The 22,801-nt window shown below is 39.2% G+C and overlaps 1 protein-coding gene across 1 annotated transcript in view; it reads right to left on the reverse strand.

Moving 5' to 3' along the window:
* Positions 1–824: 824 nt before the first annotated feature.
* Positions 825–22,801, reverse strand: part of LOC139640531 (rod cGMP-specific 3',5'-cyclic phosphodiesterase subunit alpha-like) — a gene marked incomplete at its 3' end in the record, with an annotated part of 28,770 nt that continues 6,793 nt past the window's right edge. Inside the window, exons 4-14 of the mRNA XM_071514706.1 lie at positions 19,495–19,647; positions 16,942–17,031; positions 16,126–16,266; positions 14,418–14,492; positions 13,741–13,805; positions 13,537–13,603; positions 9,712–9,759; positions 7,246–7,395; positions 4,199–4,342; positions 2,550–2,615; positions 825–971 (exon numbers count right to left, since the gene is read on the reverse strand). Coding sequence (XP_071370807.1) covers positions 825–971; positions 2,550–2,615; positions 4,199–4,342; positions 7,246–7,395; positions 9,712–9,759; positions 13,537–13,603; positions 13,741–13,805; positions 14,418–14,492; positions 16,126–16,266; positions 16,942–17,031; positions 19,495–19,647 — 1,146 coding nt within the window. The remainder of the gene's footprint in view (positions 972–2,549; positions 2,616–4,198; positions 4,343–7,245; positions 7,396–9,711; positions 9,760–13,536; positions 13,604–13,740; positions 13,806–14,417; positions 14,493–16,125; positions 16,267–16,941; positions 17,032–19,494; positions 19,648–22,801) is intronic.

The raw sequence follows: 22,801 nt of genomic DNA on the forward strand, positions 1-22,801 counted from the left end.
ACTAAGGTATTAATTTATACATTATTTAATAGTCATCTTTATAAACTATTAAATAATGTATATTACCTTAGTTAACATGAACACCATTAGTAAATTACACATTAGTTAACTGTTAATTAAGGGTAAGTTAACTTAACCCTTATTAAGCATTAAGTAACCCTTAACTTAGTGACCCTTATTGTAAAGTGTTACCTATCTAACTAATTAACTAACTACCTAAGTAACTACCCATCCATCTCTCTGGGGAAGTGGAATTTAAATAACGAACAAACAAATCAAAACAACCGAACAAATGAACAAACTAACTTCCTAACTAACCACCCACCTCTCTGGGGATGTGGAATTTATCCACTGTTTTGAATTTCTAGCACATCTGGAGTTGCATCTAACTTCAAGGGATGTGGAACTTATCCACCAATTTGTTTGCAGCACATGTGGACACTACATTTGATGAAGTATACAGTATAGCAGTGATTCTCAACCTTTTTCATATCAAGGACCCCTAATTTAGTCCACATTAGAGCCACGGACCCCTATTTGATGAGATTTTGTCTCTTGGACCCAAATCTGAGAATATTTTTATTGTTAGATATGATTTTGTCCAGAATCCAGAAAAGTCCAGAAAAGTAGAGAGATAACAGTGAAACTATGATCAAAATAGTCATTCTTCTACATCCCCTAACTTCTTGTAAATTAAATATTGCTCAAGTTTAACAATTCATGAATTTGCTGGGGACCCCCTGGAACCCGCTCAAGGACCCCTGGTGGTCCCCGGACCCCACGTTGAGAACCACTGCAGTATAGTATACTAACTAGCCGCCCACCTCTCTGGGGATGTGGAACTTGTCCACCACTTTGAGCTCGTAGTACATCTTGATGCCGCACTTCACCAGCTCCAGCTCGGTGTGATGAAAGTCGTAGAAGTGAAACTCTAAGATCTCACACTTCTTCGTGTTCGGCAAAACCTCCGACTGTGGACAGAGACACACAGACAGAGCGATAGCAGACCGTGTTTTAATATCAGTGATGAGCGACTGATTTTTAGAATCATTTAGTCATGGTTGTAACGTTATCGCCTCTTCCTCTCTAATACACCTGCTGTCTTTTATGGTATAATTATTACGTAGGAATGACCGAGATTATCCTGTAGCTGTACGTTTCAATGATGCAAAACATGACATTTCAGCTTTTTGAGGCATTGAAAAAGTCAACCCACCACCTAGAGGGGGCGATCATGACTTGTTAAAAAGACGTGAAGCTTTTTGGATCTTCACTCTACAGACCGTGTCACCCAAGGGTTTGAATGATGAGCTACTTCTTAATGTGATGTTATGAGATGTTTTCTGTGATGTTTCTGACATACTGTCTATTTTAGACTCATTTTGAAGGAACCACTTTATTATAAGCTATGGCTTTTGTTTTTGCTGTATTTCGTCTTCATTTGCTTCTTCATATACATATATATATATATATATATATATATATATCTATATATACACACAGTACTGGGTTTAGATTTTTTTTTAGATTTTTTATATAAATTTTTTAGAAGTCTTAGATGTTTATTTGTTTTCTGCATTAGTGTGCCAGTAGACTGCTGTTTATTGTAAATTTTTGATATTCAGAAACTTTTCATTTCATTTGTTTTGAAAGCATCTTCGCTTTATGGATATCTTTGACATATGCCTAAGACTTTTGCACAGTACTGTATATATATTCTTTTCTAATCTCGTCTCCTCTCTTTTTCTTGTCTAGGGACAGATTTTAGGAGACAGTTTTTTCAAGCTCCAACCAGATATTGAAAATATTGTTAATATTTATCTTGGTATGGTAGCTTTTCTTTATTATGAATATGTGCATTTTTAACTACGTATAATGTGCATTTCGTATATTTCTGTCTATTTATATTGTCGGCCTATGGTGCCATGATGTGATTATGTATGATGCTTTATTCAATCAGTGATGTCAGTCTGTAGTGTGACCTGATTGGTCCACGTGGGTCAACCAACCTATTAAGATGGTCTCTCCTTTTGTCTTGTAAAATAACCTGATGAAGGTCTGTGGACCGAAACGTTTTTTATTTTCTAATTTGAAGTGAAGTAGACAGTGTGCGGGAGTCCTCTGTTCTACTACAGTCGGCCCATGGTCTTCTCCTAGGCACCTGTCCATCTACATGTGCAAAAGTTCTGCTCCTTGATGGTATATTTCATACAAATTAGTCTGTTTCCTTGTTTTGTCAGGGAGGAAGAAGCAATAATGTTACTGTCTTTCCACAGAAGTACAGAGTAAAATTGTTTTTCTCTTCTTGCTTAAATACCAAAAACTGTTGTGAATTTAAACCCGGCCAAATTGCCAAAAATGGTTCTGTAACCAGGGAAACCACATGATTTAACCGCTCTGATGTTGTTGTTGCCATTGTTGATTTCACTGTTGCTGCTGTTGTTGTAATTGTTTTGTTGCCAGTGATCTTATAGTTATGGTTACTGCTGTTCTCTGTGTTGTTGTTGCTGTCGTTTTAACTGTTGTGGTTGTTTGTTGTTGTCGTTTACCAGAATCTCCTGGAGCTCCTCCTCCTCGCACTCGTCAGGTTCCTTCCCCCATCTCTCCCTGGTGTTCTGGGGAAACACACACACACACACACGCATCATCAGCACTCACCTTGGATGTAATAGTTCAGTATCAATCAACTCACTCTCGCTCTTAGGCCAAACCAGGTTCTCTCTCCCCCTCTTTCTCTCTCCGTCTCTCTCTCTCTCCCTCTCTTTCTCTCTCCGTCTCTCTCTCTCTCTCTCTCTCTCTGTCAGTCTTCCCATTGACAGATCGCCTCATAGAAAATCTGACAGCCTGTTTCACCTTATAAATGATGCTCACCTCCTTCTTATATCACCCACATCAACCGACTGGTTTTGTCTCGTCTGGCACATTGCTGAGCAGAGCGAGGCACTAAAGTGTCTTTTTCTCCATTTACTAATCAGTAAATTACAGTTATCATCCCTGCGACACTTGTTGCAGTAGAAAACCACGTCTCTCCCTCTCAGTAGCATCTCTGTCTGTAGTTACTAACAGTATATTGTGAAATTTGTCCTTGCAATATTTGTTGCAATATCTCATTTTTATAGTTACTAGGATTAGACCGATATATCTTATTGCCGATATTGGCTTTTCAATAAAATTCAGATACCGGCAAGTCAATGTGCCCCCTGCTGATGATGGAGGTGAGGATGTGATTTTACTCAACAGCTTCAGGAGTGTCAGTCTGTAAAACCTGCAGTGAAACCTGCCTCACTCTGCCTTAAGGAGCTGCAACCCACCTTAAAGGATTTAATTTGAGTTTCAATGGAAAGTTTTAGTGTCCCCATGATGCTCTAAATGCTGTTTCAGAGGCTTTTTCACCCTGACAAGAATAAAAAGTCCGAGGGAAAAGCTGAATCCTTGCTGTTTTCTGGAATTGTTTGGAACTTTTTGGCATGAAAATGGTCAAACTTAAAAGAAAGGCATCATTTGCTTTTTCAGCAATTTTATATAATTACCTGGTGTCTATAAAATACATCTGTTAAGTTTTTTTCAGTAAAAATAGTTTAGTTATAGCTTTAGTTATTCACTTCCCAGCATTTGTTTCCCACCTACAAAAAGAATAGGTTGTTTTACATAAGCAGCTTCTTATGCTAATGAGCTACTGCTCTGATTGGCTGGCCATTCTGGAAGGCCTGGCCTCCTCTTAGCGCTGATTGGCCGATTTCAGACAGTCCAGTGTCTACATAGACACTGGAGCAAAATCTGACTGGCTTGTACAATGGGGCGTGTTTTATGATGATGGTGACTGTGGGGAAACGGCATAGTAATATGATTCAATTGTTTTAATGTGATTACTTCACACCTCCAAGTTCCAAAATCACCATAAATACTAAGAATTGCCACATCCTAGGATATCCCCCCCCTTTAAATATACAGAATATCAGCAACATCAATCCCAAAATCTCTCTATTGGTATACTGTTTTTTATGTGAAACTGTTTTTTTTTTTTTATGTGAAACTGTTTAAGTTGCCATCTTGACCAGGACTCCCTGGAAGAAGAGATCCTGTATCTCAATGGATCTTCCTGGCTAAATAAAGGATAAATTGGCCTGGAAAAACCCATGTCGGCCGAACCCCACTAGTTACCAGAGAACCATGTCTCTGTCTTTCTGTCTTTACTAACCAGTATGTTCTGGATCTCGTCCTTGCGGCATTTGACGTGGTACATCACCATGTCCTGGAAGATGTCCTTCCTGTTCTCCAGCTTGTTCATCTTGTCGTAGGTGTCGGTGTTCAGCACCGACCAGCCCAGGAACTGGGTCAGGGACTGGACATGGGTGTGTGTGTGTGTGAGTGTGAGTGCGAGTGTGAGAGCGTGTGTGCGTGTGCATGCATATATATGTGTGTGTATGTGTGTATGTGTGTGTGTGTGGGTGAGAGTAGAGGGTGAGGGTGGATGGGTAAATGTGGGTTTTTACGCGAGGTGTGTAAGAGCATGCAAGAGAAAGAGTGTGTGTGTGTGCGTGTGTGTGTGTGTGTGTGTGTGTGTGTGTGGGGGGGGGGTTATGGGAGTGAGGAGGAGAGGGAAAGAGAGAGAGAGAGGAACAGAGAGAGAGAGAGAGAGAATTAACATATCATATATTAATATAGCAGATTATTTATAGCACCCATTGTGCCAAATATCTCCCAATTCCCAAAATCAATTCCCACCATCTACTTGGCACAGTGTACACAATACTCCTACATAAATTAGACAGCCAGTTACAGAGTGCATGAGCCTGGCTTTATGTAAAAACACACCAGACACTGCTGTAAAAACACATTCAGCTGTTTTTAACCCACTGATACCATTAAAGCGGTAAATCCATCAAACTTTTTAACTCCTCCCTCAGATTGTCAGACACTCTGAGTCAATAGACTGGCTCTTGGACTTATTTCACCCCTGTCAGCAGTTTATAACCCATAACTTATTACTTATATTTAACTGTGGAATACCGATCTTTTTTTGTGCAATAATTCAACTGTGCAATAATTATTTAATTATTTACACTGGTGTATATATTATGTGTGTATATAGTATGATGCACATATTGTACATAATTATTATTTCTCTTATTTCAATAATATTATTATTATTATTCTCATTGTTATATATTGTAGTATAATGAACATATTTACATATTTCTCACTTTCTTATTTCTATTTTTCTTATTTCTCTATGCTTATATATATTCTCTTCTACAATGTGAGCAACTGTAATGTAACCCAATTTCCCTCGGGGATCAATAAAGTATTTCTGATTCTGATTCTGATTCTGAACTGTGAGTTCCTCGTCTTTTTTGGTTTTGCTGACATCTTTGCTGACATCTTCGGTGCTCAGCGCTCATCGCTGCTGTGTTTTTGCACTTCAATACCCAGAGATCAGCTGTCAATCAAACAGTGTGGGCAGAGTTTGGATATTCTGGAAACATTTCTCAAGAAGCAGAGCTGCTTTGGAGGCAGAAATAATCTCATTGGTTGAGATTAAGCAAAGTTTGTTTTGGAGCACAAGTTAGATTTCTGGCAAACTTGAATGGCAAAGAAGGAACTCTGGTCAAACTACACACAAAAATATTAATGCAATGACTTTCTTTTTTCATTCATGACCATGTCATTCATGATGTTGGGAGGTCAGCAGCTAGCTAACTATCTTACCTACATAGCCACAGGCTAGTATGGCTAGTTTGAACTTGGAAGGTCAGCTAGGCTAACTAGCTAACCTAGATAACTTAGTATGGATAGATTGTATTTTCTCAGTTAGTAGCAGAGCACTAGGCTTCATAATATCAGCTCCTCCTCTCTTACCTCTTGTCTTTTCACTGAGCTTCAGTCTAACGTTACTTAGCCAGAAAAATTGTGGTTCTTTGGCTCCGCCCACTGAGGTTTAATGGTGCGTTCCATTTGAACTGGGAAGTCGGAATTTCCGAGTTCCCAGTCGGACATGTCAACTGGAACGCCCCCTGAAGGCGGATTTCCGACTCGGAAAGTCGGGAGAACCTCATCAACCCCGACCTCAAAATCCAAGATGGCTGCTCCGCGCCTCAAGCTGTAGTAATATACTGTTTATTAGCACTTCTGTCTTATTTGTGTCTCATTAAATCAATCGTACACACAGTACTGTCCAACTTCTATCTGTGGACATGTTGCTACGGTGTTTATATGCACAAAATACCGCGTAATGCGTTGTTATCAACTGGTATTGCTAACAATGGCTAACCTGGCTAGAGCAAACCCCATTTCCCCCACCCCGTGAAATAAAAAAAGCTAATTGGTTTTCCGACTTGTTGTACTGGAACGCGGTCAACTCGGGTGTGACGTCATTACCAGCTCCGACTTCCGACTTCCGACTTCCTAGGTAAATGGAACGCAGCTTAACTCAACCTTTTTCCAGTTTGAGTTTCTCTTTTCTCTGTCTGTTCAGTCATGGTGGCTATCGCTGCTCACGCTAAATACCCAGTTCTTCTTCTTCTGTTTATTCCAAATAAACTGTGTTTAGAACAGCAAATGGAAAAGCTTTCATGAACTAGATATAGGCTGAATCATTAATTATGTTATAGTAATTGGCAAGTAGCAAAAACTAACATTTATTTATATGAAAATGCTGAAATGAAAATTACTACTTTGAACTACTTGATTTAAAAGGACAGCAGGATAAAACTGGGAGCAGAGAGGAAGATAGAGAAGCTTCAGTAAAAAGCCTTGAGGCCCAATGATAAATAATGCAGACACTCTGAATGGCCTGGGTTTATTTATAAAGCAATGACTCAGTGTTGTCACACACACATGCACACACACACACACACACACACACACACACACACACATGCACACACACACACACACACATGCACACACACACACAGATGCGCTCGCACACACATCCAAACAAAAATGGAAGCACATGCACATACTTATACAAAGACACAAGTACACACACAGATATGCAAACACTCAGGTGGATCGATACACACACACACACACTCACAAGGGCACGTGCACAACACACACACTCACACACAAACTCTTTCTGACACATGCACACACACACATTCATTCTTTACACACACACACACACACACAGCCAGACAAACACAAATTGAATCACAAACAGAAACACTCTCTCTCTGTCTGTCTCTCTCTCTCTCCACACACACACACACACACACACACACACACACACACAGCCTGTACCTCCATCAGAGTTTCGTCCATTTCATCAAAGGGTTTCCCGTCCTTCCTGTTATAGAACGTGGCCACGCCCACTATCTCTTCCTTCTTGTTGACGATTGGCAGAGAGAGAACGTTCTTAATGGTCCAGCCGGAGTTATCCAGAGGCTCTTTCTGCACGCGCACACACACACACACACACACACACACACACACACACACACACACACACGCACACACACACACACACACACACACACAAAGGCAGTTAAAAATCTATTATTTCATTGTCTTTAACTGAGAATATAGGCTACTTCATCTAAATTGTTATGTCTATAGGCAAATAATAAACAGCTTTTTCAAGAGATGTTAAATGGGTGTATCATATTATTATTATATCATTTTTTTTAACATTATTATTATAACTTCATCATTATTATTATCATCATGATGAAAGCATGCAAAATGTATGTACCACTTAAATTCAGGGGAAATATAAGAGGAAACACGTTTGGAAAAATCATGTTTTGCTTTTTTAGATGTCAAAAGTCTGACTAATATACTCTACCAACTCACTTCCACTGCTTAAAAAGGAAAAATCCACCTTAAAACACTTTAACACTGTTAATAAACATCTATTAGTGATGTATGTTGCATTCCTGGCTCCATTTAGTAGCTTGTTATATTTTTCTTCTTGGTGGATCTCCAGATATTTCCAGCAGCTCCAGTGGAGTTTGATATGAGAAAATGTTTCAGGATGTAAAACCTCAGCAGTAAATGTCAGGTTTTGGTGTCAGTCCCTCAGATTCAAAGAGCGAGGGCTTCTTTCTAGAGCCGCCATTTTTGCACCGAGAGACGTTCAACAATCATACAGGGAGAAATCCATCGTAGGAGAGGAGAGAGACCAATTTCTCCACCCACAGGAGCAGGAGAGAGACCAGAGTGCACTGCAGCTGCTCACTAACTGACACAGAAGTAGATGAGACAGATTGAGGGAAAAGTGGGTTCAACCAAAAAAAGTAAATTACAACACTTCATCACAAAATAACTCCTGGAATGTGTTGAACATCACAGATTGATGAGATCAGTGGAAGAGGATCTGAAGGGGGATTTTTTCCGTTAACATTCAGGACAGAACGGTCTGCAGGACTGATTTAGGATAAATGCATGCAGAGGGACTTCTCCAGCGGCGACCACTGTATCAGACACTGAGTATAATAACGATAAGTACAATAGCAGCTTTATGGCCCTCAAGAAACCAATTTAAAACGGTATGGTAAGGAGAGCAGCGGATGGGGGGGATACATTATTAAAGTAGATCTATATGGCAGACTGTATCTTTACGATTGCTCTCAAGTGGCCTCTTACAGGCCCATTATACAGCTACATTAATTTTTCATACATTACTTCTACATATAGCTCCACATTATTTTTCTTAACAGGGCTGGGAAGTATTGGGAAGTAGAAGGATTACACCTAATGCAATTACCGTAATTTGATTGCAAATTCCTGATGAAATCTATTAATTAATACTAGAATTTATAACCGGCTCTCCTCTCCTCCTCTCCTTGTCTCCTCTCCTCTCTCCTCTCCTCTCCTTTCCTCTCCTCCTCTCCTCCCCTTGTCTCCTCTCCTCTCTCCTTTCCTCTCCCCTCTCCTCTCCCCTCCTTGTCTGCTCTCCTCTCCTCTCTCCTCGTCCCCCCCCCCCCCCTTTCCCCTCTCCTCTCCTCTCCTTGTCTCCTCTCCTCTCTCCTCCACTCTCCTCTCCTTGTTTCCTCTCCTCTCTCCTCCCCTCTTCTCTCCCCTTTCCCCTCTCCTCTCCTCTCCTTGTCTCCTCTCCTCTTTCCTCTCCTCTCCATGTCTCCTTTCCTCTCCTCCTCTCCCCTCCTCTCCTTGTCTGCTCTCCTCTCCTCTCTCCTCTCCTCCTCTCCTCTCTTCTACTCTCCTCTCCTTGTCTCCTCTCCTGTCCTCTCCTCCCCTCCTCTCCTCTCCTCTCCTTGTCTGCTCTCCTCTCCTCTCTCCTCTCCTCCTCTCCTCCCCTCTCATTTCCCCTCTCCTCTCCTTGTCTCCTCTCCTCTCCTCTCCTTGTCTCCTCTCCTCTCTCCTCCCCTCTCCTCTCCTCTCCTATCCTTGTCTCCTCCTCTCATCTCCTCTCCTCCATGGTGGGACACACAAACACACAAACACACAAACCGCTCTCCAATTATAGTAGTGGGATAATGATATATGTAAATGAATGAATGTGAAAAATCTTGAAATAACAATTGATACTGGTTGTAGATGATGATAAAACTATTCAACATACAATCTCTAAATTGGAATAAGTAATTTACCTGCATATTTATTGGATTTGGAGGCAGAGATTGTAATACTGAACTTCTGGGAATTCACTAATTTGTAAGCAGTGGATTTTGAAAATAAACTTCCCATCCACGCCTGTTGCCTGTTCTGAGGATCAAGTGTGTTTTTTAATTTAATACTCCATCTTACCTGGAAATCGAAAACTTCATCCTCTGCCGCATTCATTATGTTACAAATCTGTTGAGAAAGAGAAGGAGAGGAGAGGATGAAGGATGAGGTGAGAAGAAGATAGAAGGTAAGGAGATTTGATTTGGTTTGGTTCGATTCGGCTTTGGGCAAAAGGAAATATACGGTACATGTTCAAATATCCATATACAAGGCATATCTATAGAGGACAAACATTAGTTTCCAATACAAAGAAGGCAGGAGGGGTAGAAGTGAAGAGGAGGATCAGTTATGGAGGGAAAGGCAGTTTTATTTGATGGAAGGGGGCGGGACACCGTTAAAAAATCTGTGATGGTTTTATTGGTTGGAGTTTATATTTACGCCTCCTGGTGCAGCTTGAGGTCACCATTAAAGATATTCTGTTTTTCCAGAAAGTAAAAGTAATGGGAGTTCATTTCATGGAGACTTTAAAGAGTTTCACTGTCCTTCAGCCAGTGAAGCTTATTCAAAATCCCTCGTGTCGTCCGAAAAAATCCATTAGTGCCAATCTGACGTGTCTTTTTTCTCAATTTCTGAAAAAGTCGTCGGTTCCAGGGAGGAATGGGGGGGGTTTCACCTCATATGAGATGCAGAGGAGGAAAAAAGGAGGAGAAGATGAAGACGAGAGTGGGAGAGATGATGGCGAGCTGAAAAATGAGAAGAACCAAAGACAAGGAAAGGACAAGAGGAGGACGGGCGGGAGGGAGGGAGGGGCAGATAGACGAGCGGTGGCCGGCTGAGCGGTTTGGGGAAAAGCACGGTGTGATTAATTACTACGGCCACAGAAATTACAATTATACATCACAGCAGCGTGAGGCTGTGCACATTTCATTTCCACAACGGTGTGCACACTGACAAGTGTGTAATAAGGCCTAATGGTGTTCTGCTCGTCTGGCCACCCGCCGCTTACAATGAACATATTTTGATATAAAGATATTTTAAAGCACACTGGTCTTAAATGGACTCTCTCACTTCTGTTTTTTCCTCTTTGTTTTTGTTGTTGTGGCTTGTGGTTTTTGTATTCATTACCTATTCATGTTCCCTTTTTATTTATCTTTTTATTTTATTCCATTTATCTCTTTTCCTTCTTTGTGCCTTAAGCCTTGTTTTGTTTGATTGTATGTTTGTCTGAAGGAAACAATAAAAACTATAATTGGGAAACTAGAAATAACCGCCTTGCAGTTGTATGCCTCCGCCAATAAACTTTGTTTTATCATTGCAAGGACAGTCTTTATTTATTGAACATATATAATTAATGTGATTATTAGGTCAACTTAAAGGATTTTGGTGTCTGCAAAAGTAAGTGACAGCACTTCCACCGTTTTTGTAGAATGAACCAAGATCGTTTTCTCAGCTACAGTGGTAAGCAAAACATTATGATGTCACAGTGAAGTTGACCTTTGAAGTTTTGGATATAAAATTTCATCACTTCATCATTTTATCCTATTAGACATTTGTGTGAAATTTTGTCATAATTAGTGTATGAATTCTTGAGTTATGGCCAAAAACATTTTTTGTGAGGTCACAGTGACCTTGACCTTTGACCACCAAAATCTAATCAGTTCATCCTTGAGGCCAAGTGGACGTTTGTGCCAAATTTGAAGAAATTCCCTCCAGACGATTAGACAAGACGGGGCGTCACACACCTAACAATATAACTAAGATCATCCTGCTGACTGAAAACTACAAAAAAAAACACGAGAAGAGTATTTGGGTTTTCCCACTCCAATTGTTGTGATCGGCAAATCTGGTGTAAATTGGCCCGATAATCCTCCAGTGTGTCTCCAGCCTCAACATGAGTCAGTTTGTTGGTATTGCTTTACTTTATCATTCCCCTGCTGAACAGAGCGGCCGCTGTTCGGGTTCAACCTATTCCATCAGACAATCAGTGGTGGAAGAAGTACTCAGATCTTTTACTTAAGTAAAAGTAGAAATACCACAGTATAAAAATACTCTGTTACAAGCAAAAGTCCTGCATTCAAAATGTTACTTAAGTAAAAATACAAAAGTATTAGCATCAAAATGTACTTAAAATACAAAAGTATTAGCATCAAAATGTACTTAAAGCAACAAAAGTAAAAGAACTCATTATGCAGAATGGCCCATTTCAGAATAACACAGTATATATTATATTATTTAATTATAATTATTGATGCATTAATGTGTAAGCATCACTTTAAAGTTGCAGCTGGAAAAGGTGGGGCTGATTTCCACTACTTTATATACTGCTGGGTAGCTTACAGTAATCTATAATAATACATCACAATTTTGTATTAATAATCTGAATCTGCAAAGTAACTAGTAACTTAAGTTATCAAATAAAGGTAGTGGAGTAAAAAGTACAATATTTCCCTCTGAAATGTAGTGGAGTAGAAGTATAAAGTAGCATAAAATGGTAATATTCAAGTAAAGTACAAGTACCTAAAAATTGTACTTAAGTACAGTATTCGAGTAAATGTACAATTATTAATTTGTTCTTTCTTTCTTTCAGTCGTTCATTTGACCGAGGGGTTACAGAAACTCTCCTATACAAAAAGTCACATGTTCAGTACCTGCAGCAGCCCGCGTGTTTCCATCAGCAGCCATGTGACCTGTCATACTGTCCTTCAGCGAGACACCGCTACCTGCCTGATCATTCATTATACTGTAAGTCACAAGTAAGTAAAAGGTCGTCAGCTCGATGCCTAAAATCTAAATCTAATTCTGCCTCTTGCCTTCATTTGGTTGATTTAGGAGCTCTGAGGACTCGACTCCCCGCAGTAATATTAGAAAACCCTTCTGTTACTCATCCATAACAGTAAGGAGGAGGAAGGAGAGAGAGAGAGCAGCTCACTGAGGCTGCAGAATGGCCGTTAACGTCCACTTTATGATGATATATGGAAAAAGTCCTATGCAGGTTACTTTTAATTAACACTACAAAAGTCAATACAATACCAAGCCAATGCCAGCTGAGTACAGTTGTGAATTTTAGAACTGAAATCTCTCAGCAGTCAAAATATTCCTCCATGACTTTTCTTAGAGCCACTTTCTGTACAAACCAGTGAAATGTTGTTGGCCCTCTCTTAAACCCCAAAATACACTTTTCTAGTGTTAAAGGAAGAGGAGAAAAAGCCTAAAATATACCTATGTGTAGAAAAACATTAGGTAACTATTCCCCTTTATGCACAATCGTGTCTCAGCAGTCTGAAGGCATAAACATCCTTCTTTAACCTGCTTCCCCTCCTTTATCTCCCATCTTCCCTTCGTGACTGAAGTGGATTTAACTGTTGAAATCAATAAGGAATCAGAAGTTTCCACCTGAATTCACCTGCTCAACCTGTTTTCATGGCAAGATCAAGTGTTATAGTGTAATATTTTGTATACAGTGTAGAATAGTGCAATGATGGGACAGTGATATTTTGACAAAAATCTCCAAACTGGTTTCATGAAATTTTGTGAAATGAGCATGAAGTCTTAAAATGCAAATAACGATATCCAGGCCTGAAAAGTAGGAGAAATACTTTAACTTATTTTTCTACTGTGAAGGAAAATGTTATTTTCACCCAAGTTTTTTTTTTTCTAATTTAACCATAGCCAAACTGTTTCAGTTAGCTAAACCTAACCTTCACCCTTATCTTAACCAAAGTTGTTTTACTTGCCTAAACGTATCCATCAGCTAACTCACATGTAAAAACAGCGTGTCCAATTCGTTTTATTGTCACATAATCCTTTCATTTCACAAAATGTTGTGAGACTGTGTTGAAAATCTCACAGCAGAGTTTTCCTCAGATAAAAGAAGAGGGGAAAGGGAGGTGAATAAAAGACACTGACCAGGCCGTTCTCTGCTACGTAGGTGGGCAAGCCGCTGACCAGGGCCCAGTGGTCAGGTGGAGGGCCCCTGGGGACAGAGGGTACATGAGAACAATTTCATCATCATCATCATCATCATCATCATCATTATCATCATCATCATCACCACCACCAACAACAGGAAAACAACCGAGAGAGAGAAAGAGAGTGTGTGTTGTGACTCACGGTATGACTTTGATGTCCTCTTTGCCATGGAGAATGTAATCAATCACTTTGTAGAAGATAACTTCCTTTAGAAGACAACCGATATAAAGATTATAATCCAGTACAATCAAAGTGATATATATAGGTAAGATAGCATGACAATATTAACTGTTTTGGACAGACGCTTACCAGTCAATATTCAAATACTAAAGTTTACTGAATCTTCAAAAATATTCCTATTTTGCAAGTTCACAGTCAAAGTGAGACTCTGTAAGTAAATATCTCAAGATAGACAGTAAATACAGTAATATTCCAAAATGTCAACACTATCTGCTGTAATAGTACTAGTAGTAGTAGTAGTAGTAGTAGTAGTAGTAGTAGTTAGCAGTCATCATGCCCAGCAGTAGCAGTAGCAGTGGCAGTAGTAGTAGTGCCAGTAGTAGTAGTAGCTTTAGTAGCAGTAGCAGTACTAGTAGTAGTAGTAGCAGCAGTAGTAGCAGTAGCAGTAGTAGCAGCAGTAGTAGTAGCATTAGTAGCAGTAGCAGTACTACTAGTAGTAGTAGTAGTAGTAGTAGCAGCAGTAGTAGCAGTAGCAGTAGTAGTAGCAGTAGTAGTAGTAATAGACGTAGCACTAGTAGCAGTAGTACTGTCAGTACTAGATTTAGCAGTAGTTGTAGTACCAGTCAGTATTTCCTCACCCTGCCATCAGGAGTTTTGGGTCCATCATAAGGGGGAACCTCTCCCATCAGGACTGGCCACAGGTCAAAGAACTCCTGCGCGCACACACACACACACACACATACACACACACACACACACACACACACACACACACACACGAGAGACAGAGAGACAGCAGGAGATTTAGAGTTGTGTTACACAGTCAGTGGTCTGGATCTAAAGGCTTCTTCTGTTGTTTCATTATTTAGCTGCACTTAACACTGCAGGTACAATCTACAGCTCCGCTTCGCCTCAGAATGCTGATTACAGCTCCCTCTCAGCAGTGTGTAATACTTTCTACTGTCTTCACAAAGTGCTCAGTTCCCCCAAGATAGCAGCCCAAAGCTGCTCTACTACTTATATTTATTTTTAAGTGTTAAGTGTTTTATTCATGAAATCCAGCAGACAGCCATCTGTGGAAGCAGACAACATGTGTTTGTTCTCAAATAACAGGTGTTACGGATCGAATGGCAGCTGCTTGTAATTAAGTGATAGCCACAGCCAATAAGTAGTATTTATGACAATATGTTACTTATCAGAAACACATATATAGTTAGATAGTACATAGATAGTACTGATCAATAGAGTTTTTAAGTATTCGCTTGGTTTATTGATGTAAGCAATTACAACTCTAAAGAGAAGAGAAGAAAGTCAAGCTGTGCAGACGAGACAAAGAAACCCCAAAGGAGCTTCTGAAAATATCTTTCCTCAAAAGAGAAGGGGAACAAACAGAGACACAAATGACATTAAAATCCAACCAGGATGAGAATGGCACTGTACAAAAACAACAATGCACAATGCACAAGCTTTATGAACTGGATATAGGTTGGATCACTGTTGTGTTAGAGCAGGCAGAGAGAGCAGAAACTGGCATAGTGGACATTTATTTATATGAAATAGTCACACATTATTACTTTAAGCATAACTTTCTCTAACGTTAATTATACTTAAAGTTTCAGATTACACAGCAGAATGTTCTTTTACAACACTACTGTGGTGAGAACAGAGAGACCATGCAGATGATCATTCAATCATGTGAGATGGGAGATTCTCCATATAGTTGATAAAAGGTTGCCATATTTTTTTTTAGAAAAGATGCATCTTATTCCTTAGTGAGTAGGTTAATCTTTTCCAGAGGTTTGCAGCTGTTCACTTCTGAGAGCCACAATCCAACTGGCAATGGGAGATTTGACTTCCATTTCATTGCGATACATTTTTTGGCAATGACCAGTAGGATATCTGTAAGCTTGATGGAATAACTATGTGTAAGATTAGAAATTGAGAGGTTGCCCAAAAGACATATCTCAGGATCCCAGATTATTATTTTTATCCAAGAAGTACTGTAGTTAGGTGAAAAGATACCCATAGTGCATTTTCTTTGGGGACGTTTTGCGGTGATACCAGTCTTTCTTTATCCCTTTTAGCATCTCAGTTATCAGTTCTTTTACTGTCTGTTGACACTTGAGAGAGAAAAATTTGCGAAACTTGACTCAGCTAACACCCTGACACACTAAAAAAAAATATAGAATAGATGTGTAGATTTAGCATACGACAATCTAAAGCTACGCAGCTTAGATAGAGATCCACCAGCAGGGGATGATTGTGTACCTTTCTGGCATTTTTATTTGTTTTTGTTTTTTATTTAAGATTAGCCCCGCCTCTGGGTGTGTATCCATGGTAACCCACCTTGGTCTTGGTCATGTCCAGCAGGCCCACAGAGTAGCGGTCACAGTTGAGGAAAGCTCTGACAGTGTACAAGGCTTTGTGGAACTGCCTCTCTATGTCTGTCAGCTCCTCAAACACCTTGCTGGCCGACCACAGCAGCACCTGGACCATGGAACAGAATAGAATAGAATAGAATAGAATAGAATAGAATAGAATAGGAAATGGAAGATAAGGAAGAAGGATGTTTTTATATATTTATTTGTCTGCATTCTTGTATGTTTTTCCATGTTTATCTGTCTGCATACTTTTATACAGGCCCTCACTTGTATGTAAATTCTGCTTTGATTCAGTTTTTAACTGTGAGCAAGAATATAATAAATTCAACTTCAACTTCCACTTCAATAGAAGGTAATAGAAGAATCAAATTTTTTTTTTTTTTTAGATGACTGTTCATAACTAATCTAGGATATAACCCATATCTGATACCAATATGAACTGACAGCAATGTTAAAAAGACACACATTTGTGGAGTAACAGTAACAAAACACATCACATCCATTTTTGTACGTTTCTCCTGCTTGTTTCCAACACACTTTGGTTACAGTCCTTTGGGGTTTGACGAAATTGATTATAAAACATCAGATCTGTGTCACATGTGAGGGGGAAAAAGCAGAATTGTGACACTTTTAACTGCACTGTCAACATAGCCTGAGTAGCGCTGGAGTACAAGGGCTTATGAGTTAAAGTTTTATGAAAAATAAAGTCCTAAGACTCAAAAGGAAAGAGGCTAAATCACTTGTAGACATTATGTTTTGAAGTATTGTTCTCCAGACTCACCTGCCCCCTCCTGGTCTCACAGTTGTGCAGGTAGCTCAGGTGGAAAACCCTCAGGACCAGGTTGCCAAAGTTCAGGTACTTGTTTAGAGTCTGGAAGGAAGAAAACAACACACTGTCAGCACTCAGCTTTCATCGGTCAGCGACTTTATTTGGTCTGGGAGGAACATTTTCAGCTGCAAGAATCAAACAGCAGTGCTGAGGGAAACCAGAGGCAAAGGTACACTGATATATGAAGTAACCGTTACACTAACTATGAACAAATCTATATATGAAGGGTGTCATTCCACAACCCTCTATATACAAATTTTTTTAATTGTTACAGATGTTCATTGGTCAATATTTGAAAAATGCAGATTACATCTTCCAAAGGCCCCTATTTTATCAGCGACGGTCCTAAGATAGCTGATAGCGGTGAGCCTTTATAATAACGATCACTAATAAATGGTGACTTAATCATTATTTAATACTTTTTAATTAGCATTTGATGGTAAACTTGATTAAAATTGAAAAAATGTATAATTAACATAAACTTATTGTGAAGTTATAGACTGAGTTGTGTGTTGGATCACTCTCTATCAGACAGCCAATTACTGCAGGTAGAGAAAGTTCTGGTCTTGGACTAATGTATTCCAAATTTTCAGATACGTTGCATACAGTAATGGAAGCTGACCCTCTTCTGGTGGTGCTTGGAGAAAAGAAACTTATTTTAATGTTTTGGGAAAAGGCAGAGGTCCCACCTGTCAAATTATGGCTGGAAGAAATAGCAAAACTTTCTCAACCGGAGAGAATACGGTTCTCGCTATTAAACAAACTGAAACAGTTCAACAGGATCTGGCATCTCCTTCTCCAATACATTGATAACTCGAACTGATCAGTTGTACAATATTGATGGCCCCCCTTTGGTGTGACAAGATGTAAAGTCCCGGGAAGGTGGGAGGGAGGTGGGTTAAGGGGATAGTTGTATACATGTCTTTGTTTTTGTTTTGTTTTTTCTTTTCCCTTCTTTTCTCTTTGTTTGTTTGTTCGGTCTATAACTCTAAAGCGAGGAAAAAAAAATCTGTAATACTGAATGTATTTTACGACTGCTTCCTCAATAAAAAAAGATTTAAACAAAGAAAGTTCTGGTCTTGTGGGAAGTCACACAGAATATAACAAAGGTAGATGGAGAAAATGTAGGAAAGCTCCGAAGAGAAATATCCAAGGGAGCCAATGTAAAGAATGATCATGTTATTAAGCTGAGAGGACGGACAGCAGAGTGTCTCTGCTTCACGCTCCAGTAAGTCTTTTTAATACTGCTTGCTTACAGAAAGGTGTTCTTTGGAGTCAAGGGTGGAATCTGTTTTCCGGAAAAGAAAGCCGAGGCAGGTTTTCAAGTGCAAACCTTTTTTTTATTGCTGTGGCTATCCTCCATGCTTCAGCAACGCTCAGGTTCAAGCCAGGAAGGCAGAATTCATTTTAGCACGAGTGGAAAAACAGCTCATCAGGAGCATCTTTGCTGAAACGCGTAGAGTAGCTGCAGCAGTGAAAGGCTTTTTAACTCTTGGACATAAAAGAATGCTTTCGCTTTATTTTGCGTAAAAGTGGCCGGGTTTCGATAGTGGTGTTTTTTGCAAAGTGTGCAAAACACATGCTGCTGTTGGGCAGAGGTGGAAAGTAACTAAGAATATTTATTTTGAGGTTCTGGCACTTTACTTGATTATTTCCATTTTGTGGGACTTTCTACTTTCTCCTCCACTACATTTCAGAGGGAAATCTTGTACTTTTTCCTCCACTGTATTTATCCGGAGTTACTAGTTACTTTGCAGAATAAGGTTTTACACGCCAAACATACGATAAGCTCATAAAATATGTTGCATTGTTAGAGTTTAAACTCCCCAACAGTATATGGAGCAGTTAGACCGACAACATTAAAATACTTCTGACAGGTTAATGCTTCAATAATTTAACACTCTGAAAGAATGAGTACTTTTACTTTTGATACTTCAGTACATTTTACTGCTAACACTTTTACACTTTTAATTAAGTAAACTTTTGAATGCATACTTTTAATGGTAACACTTTACAATAAGGGTCACTAAGTTAAGGGTTAGTTAATACTTAATAAGCATTAACTAATCCTTAATTAACAGTTAACTAATGTGTCTGGTAATCATTTACTAATGGTGTTCATGTTAACTAAGGTATTAATTTATACATTATTTTATAGTCATCTTTATAAACTATTAAATAATGTATAAATTAATACCTTAGTTAACATGAACACCATTAGTAAATTACACATTAGTTGACTGTTAATTAAGGGTTAGTTAATGCTTATTAAGCATTAACTACCCCTTAACTTAGTGACCCTTATTGTAAAGTGTTACCATTTTAATGAATCATTTTTCTATTATGGTATTGCTACTTTTACTGAAGTAAAGGATTTGAGGACTTTTTCCACCACTGCTGATGGGATTGGTAAAGGAGTAAATACAGTAAACCAGTTCTGGAAAATAATATATGAAACAGACTTTGTGATGGTAGTGAAAGTGGTGTCCCAGCAGCTGGTTTTACCTCCTCGTCCTTGGCGGTGAAGTGCGGCCCGTCCAGTTTGTTGATGGCCATCATGACGGCCACCATGTCTTTACCGTTCATGATGGGGATGGCCAGGATGTTCTTGGTCTGGTACTCCGTCAGATTGTCCACAAAGTCACTGAAATGAGGACTCTGTAGTGAGGGAGAGGGAGAGAGAGAGAGAGAGAGAGAGAGAGAGAGAGAGAGAGAGAGAGAGAGAGAGAGAGAGAGAGAGAGAGAGAGAGAGAGGAACCAAAATGAGGATTAATGTGTGTGTTTTATGTTACATGATCTGTTTAATCTGCATTTGTTTACAGTTATTCCTTACAGATTGTAGTATTAATCAGTTTGTTTGCTTATGATTACTAATTATTGTTACCATTATTTATGTAAGCTTTGTCAACATAAGAATTACTTTCCATGCCAATAGAGCTTATTGAAATTTAAATTGAAGTTAAAAGAGAGAGACAGGAAGGCAGAGGGAGAATTGAATTGGATTTAATTCCTCTGCTCTCTGGCTCCTCTAACTTGCTCTGCATCCACCACAACTTTTTAAACTCAGCTTCCATGAACACTCCAGAGGCTCTCCAGCATCTAGCAGGCGGAGAGCTCTCCCTCTCTGCTGCTCTCCCTCTCTGCTGCTCCTCCTCAGCCAGAGTCCTGCCTGCAAGGGCGGACCTAGTGATTAGGGGGCCCTAGGCAAAGGCAAGCATGTGGCCCCCTGAATCCAAACCCTCTCCCTTTTTAATCCATCCTTTCTACATATTACCATCAAGTTGGGGCTGAGAAACTATGGATGCAAGGACATTTTTTGTTGTTTTTCTGCCCCATTTGTGTAGCTTGCTTTTTTTGTTTTGGGTGTTACTTCTCTCTCAGCTACTGATGCAGTGGCAATAAAAATTTGCTTAAGTACCGAAATAGTAACAAAATAGTAGACAAGTAGCAAAATCGCACTAGAAATGGAATAACCCACTATAGCCTGACTGATTAGGGTGGGTGACCATGACTGAAGATTGAAATAATTTATTGTAACAAAATGTACATTTATTTTATATTGATTAAAAATAAGTTTACATTAGTTCTATTCTTGTCTTTTTTGGGGGCCCTCTGGTTGCCGGGACCCAAGGCAGTCGCCTACCTTCGCCTAATGGTAAGACCGCCACCTGCCTGCCTGCATCAGGTGGGTTTGGGGTTTTTGGATTTTGTTATTTCTGAATTCGGGCACAGGTAATAATAATATGCAGTATGCATTAAATATACCGACTGAGCACTAGACATCATTTCAACATTTCCAGTTTTAGACCAAGCAGTAAATACTTTATTCTTGCCATATCTGTCCTTAATTTATTATCAGTGTTTAATTTGTGTATCTATTTTAGCGTCGGTAATCGAGAAGTTTGAGCGGTGGGCTTGTGACTGGAATTCCGCCATTTGCATCCCAGACTAAATTACTATTTAATTAGTGTATCAGCATTTTATCATTTGAAGAACATCTCCAAGGTGAGGCCATTTCTCTCTCTGAGCAACACAGAGAGACTGATGCTCGCTTTCATAACTAGCAGAACAAAAACATTTGGTGATGCTGCTTTCAGCCATTACACTCCAAGCCACTGGAACAGCCTTCCAAAGGATCTGAGAGGAGCTGAAAATATTGGTTTTAGTATTTATACTTATTTTATTTATTATCATTATTATTTATTTTTTTCTATTTTGTTTTAACAAAATGTCACTGTTGATCATTATTATTTATTTTATTCTATTTTATTTTATTAACATTTTACCGTTTTACTATAATAAATTTATTTTGTGTAGTATTTCATAATTTTATTTTGTTGTTGTTTTTATTGCTTGTATTATCTTTTATTGTTTATATTTTATTATCTTAACTACCCATCTTTTATTGTTGTCTTATTCAATTAACTTTTTGGGGGGTTTTTGGTTGTTTTGGTGTGCATTAGTCTCTAAATCCATTTTTAACATCCTACATTTTGTCAATCACTTGTAAAGCACTCTGAATTGCATTTGATTTGTTTGAAAGGTGCTATATAAAAAATAAAGTTTGATTGACTGATTGATTGATTGATTGATTGATCATAATACAAAACTCTGATATCTCACCAGTTAGGTACCACATAATTCCTCAGAAGGAAAACTGTATTTTCCCATGGGGATGGAGCTGAAGTGCAGCAATAGTGCAGCAAGTATGCAGTAAAAAGTGAGACTTCTACAATGACTAAATTGTAACTAAGAAAAGCTGCACAGATTCTGGCCTGAGGTCAGTTTTAAAGTTTTCTGCAGCAGTGGGCAAAATCAGGCTGACGGAGTCCAAGCTGATCCTGGATCAGCACCAGTAGCTGGTTTAACTACAGACCGGAACATCTAATACACAAACCTGTGCCAACGGTCTGGACAGGCTGACAGCTTGTTACTGGGTGACCTTTGACCCCCTAAAGCCCACAGAGGTCCTGATCCTGCTGGTTATCCTCAGCCGCAGCACTGCCTTCACCTTCGGCCCAGAGCTCTGCACTTTAAAAGGATCTGAGTGGAACTTGTGTTTTCATATGGAAACACAACAGTTTATACACTTACTTATTTAGTTATTTGGTACCAAAAAAAAAAAAGGATCCCTCACACTTCCAGCTGGGTTTTGCTAACATTATGGAGGGAAACAGGTAGGTAACCATGTAGGAAAGAGACATACACACTCTTAGATTCACAAATGGAAACTGTACTCCTTGGTTAGTACTGTAGTACTTGTAGTACTACTAGTATTTGTAGTACTACAAATACTACTGTGGAGATAGTGTCAAAGCGTCCTCCCAAGCCAGAATCTGAATGAGGGTTTAGAAATAACAATCAACTTCACATACTAACTATATAATAAAATATTAAGGTATAAATTCAATATCATAAATATGAGAATCAAGGTCAGATATTTTTATAAGCCCCATGTTTTAGCAGCAAAATTAGCAGTTTGCTTCTATGCTTCATGTGTTTCTCATACAGTTTTTCATCACTGTGTTTTCTAACGTTGCTTCTGTGTTTCATCACTGTGTAATTAAACTATAATTAAAACACACATATATATGAACTTCACCCCCCCGACAGAATCGGCCCACCGGGTTATGATAACGATGAGTGGGCGTATCTATTATTCCACTGTAGAAAAACAATAGAGCGCAACAGAATAGATTAAAGGTGCGCTGTTCCGCTGAGTCTGTGAAAACGGCTCAGGGCCTGCGTGACCTCTGGGAGTAATCCAGGATCGCTCTAATTCAGGACAGATTAACCGGCTTCATCTGCACAC

This window comes from Centroberyx affinis, unplaced genomic scaffold, assembly GCF_046629955.1.
Source record: "Centroberyx affinis isolate AG114_WGS23_722 - 3 ecotype Tasmania unplaced genomic scaffold, CSIRO-AGI_Caff_v1 ptg009716l_1, whole genome shotgun sequence".
NCBI lineage: Eukaryota > Metazoa > Chordata > Actinopteri > Beryciformes > Berycidae > Centroberyx > Centroberyx affinis.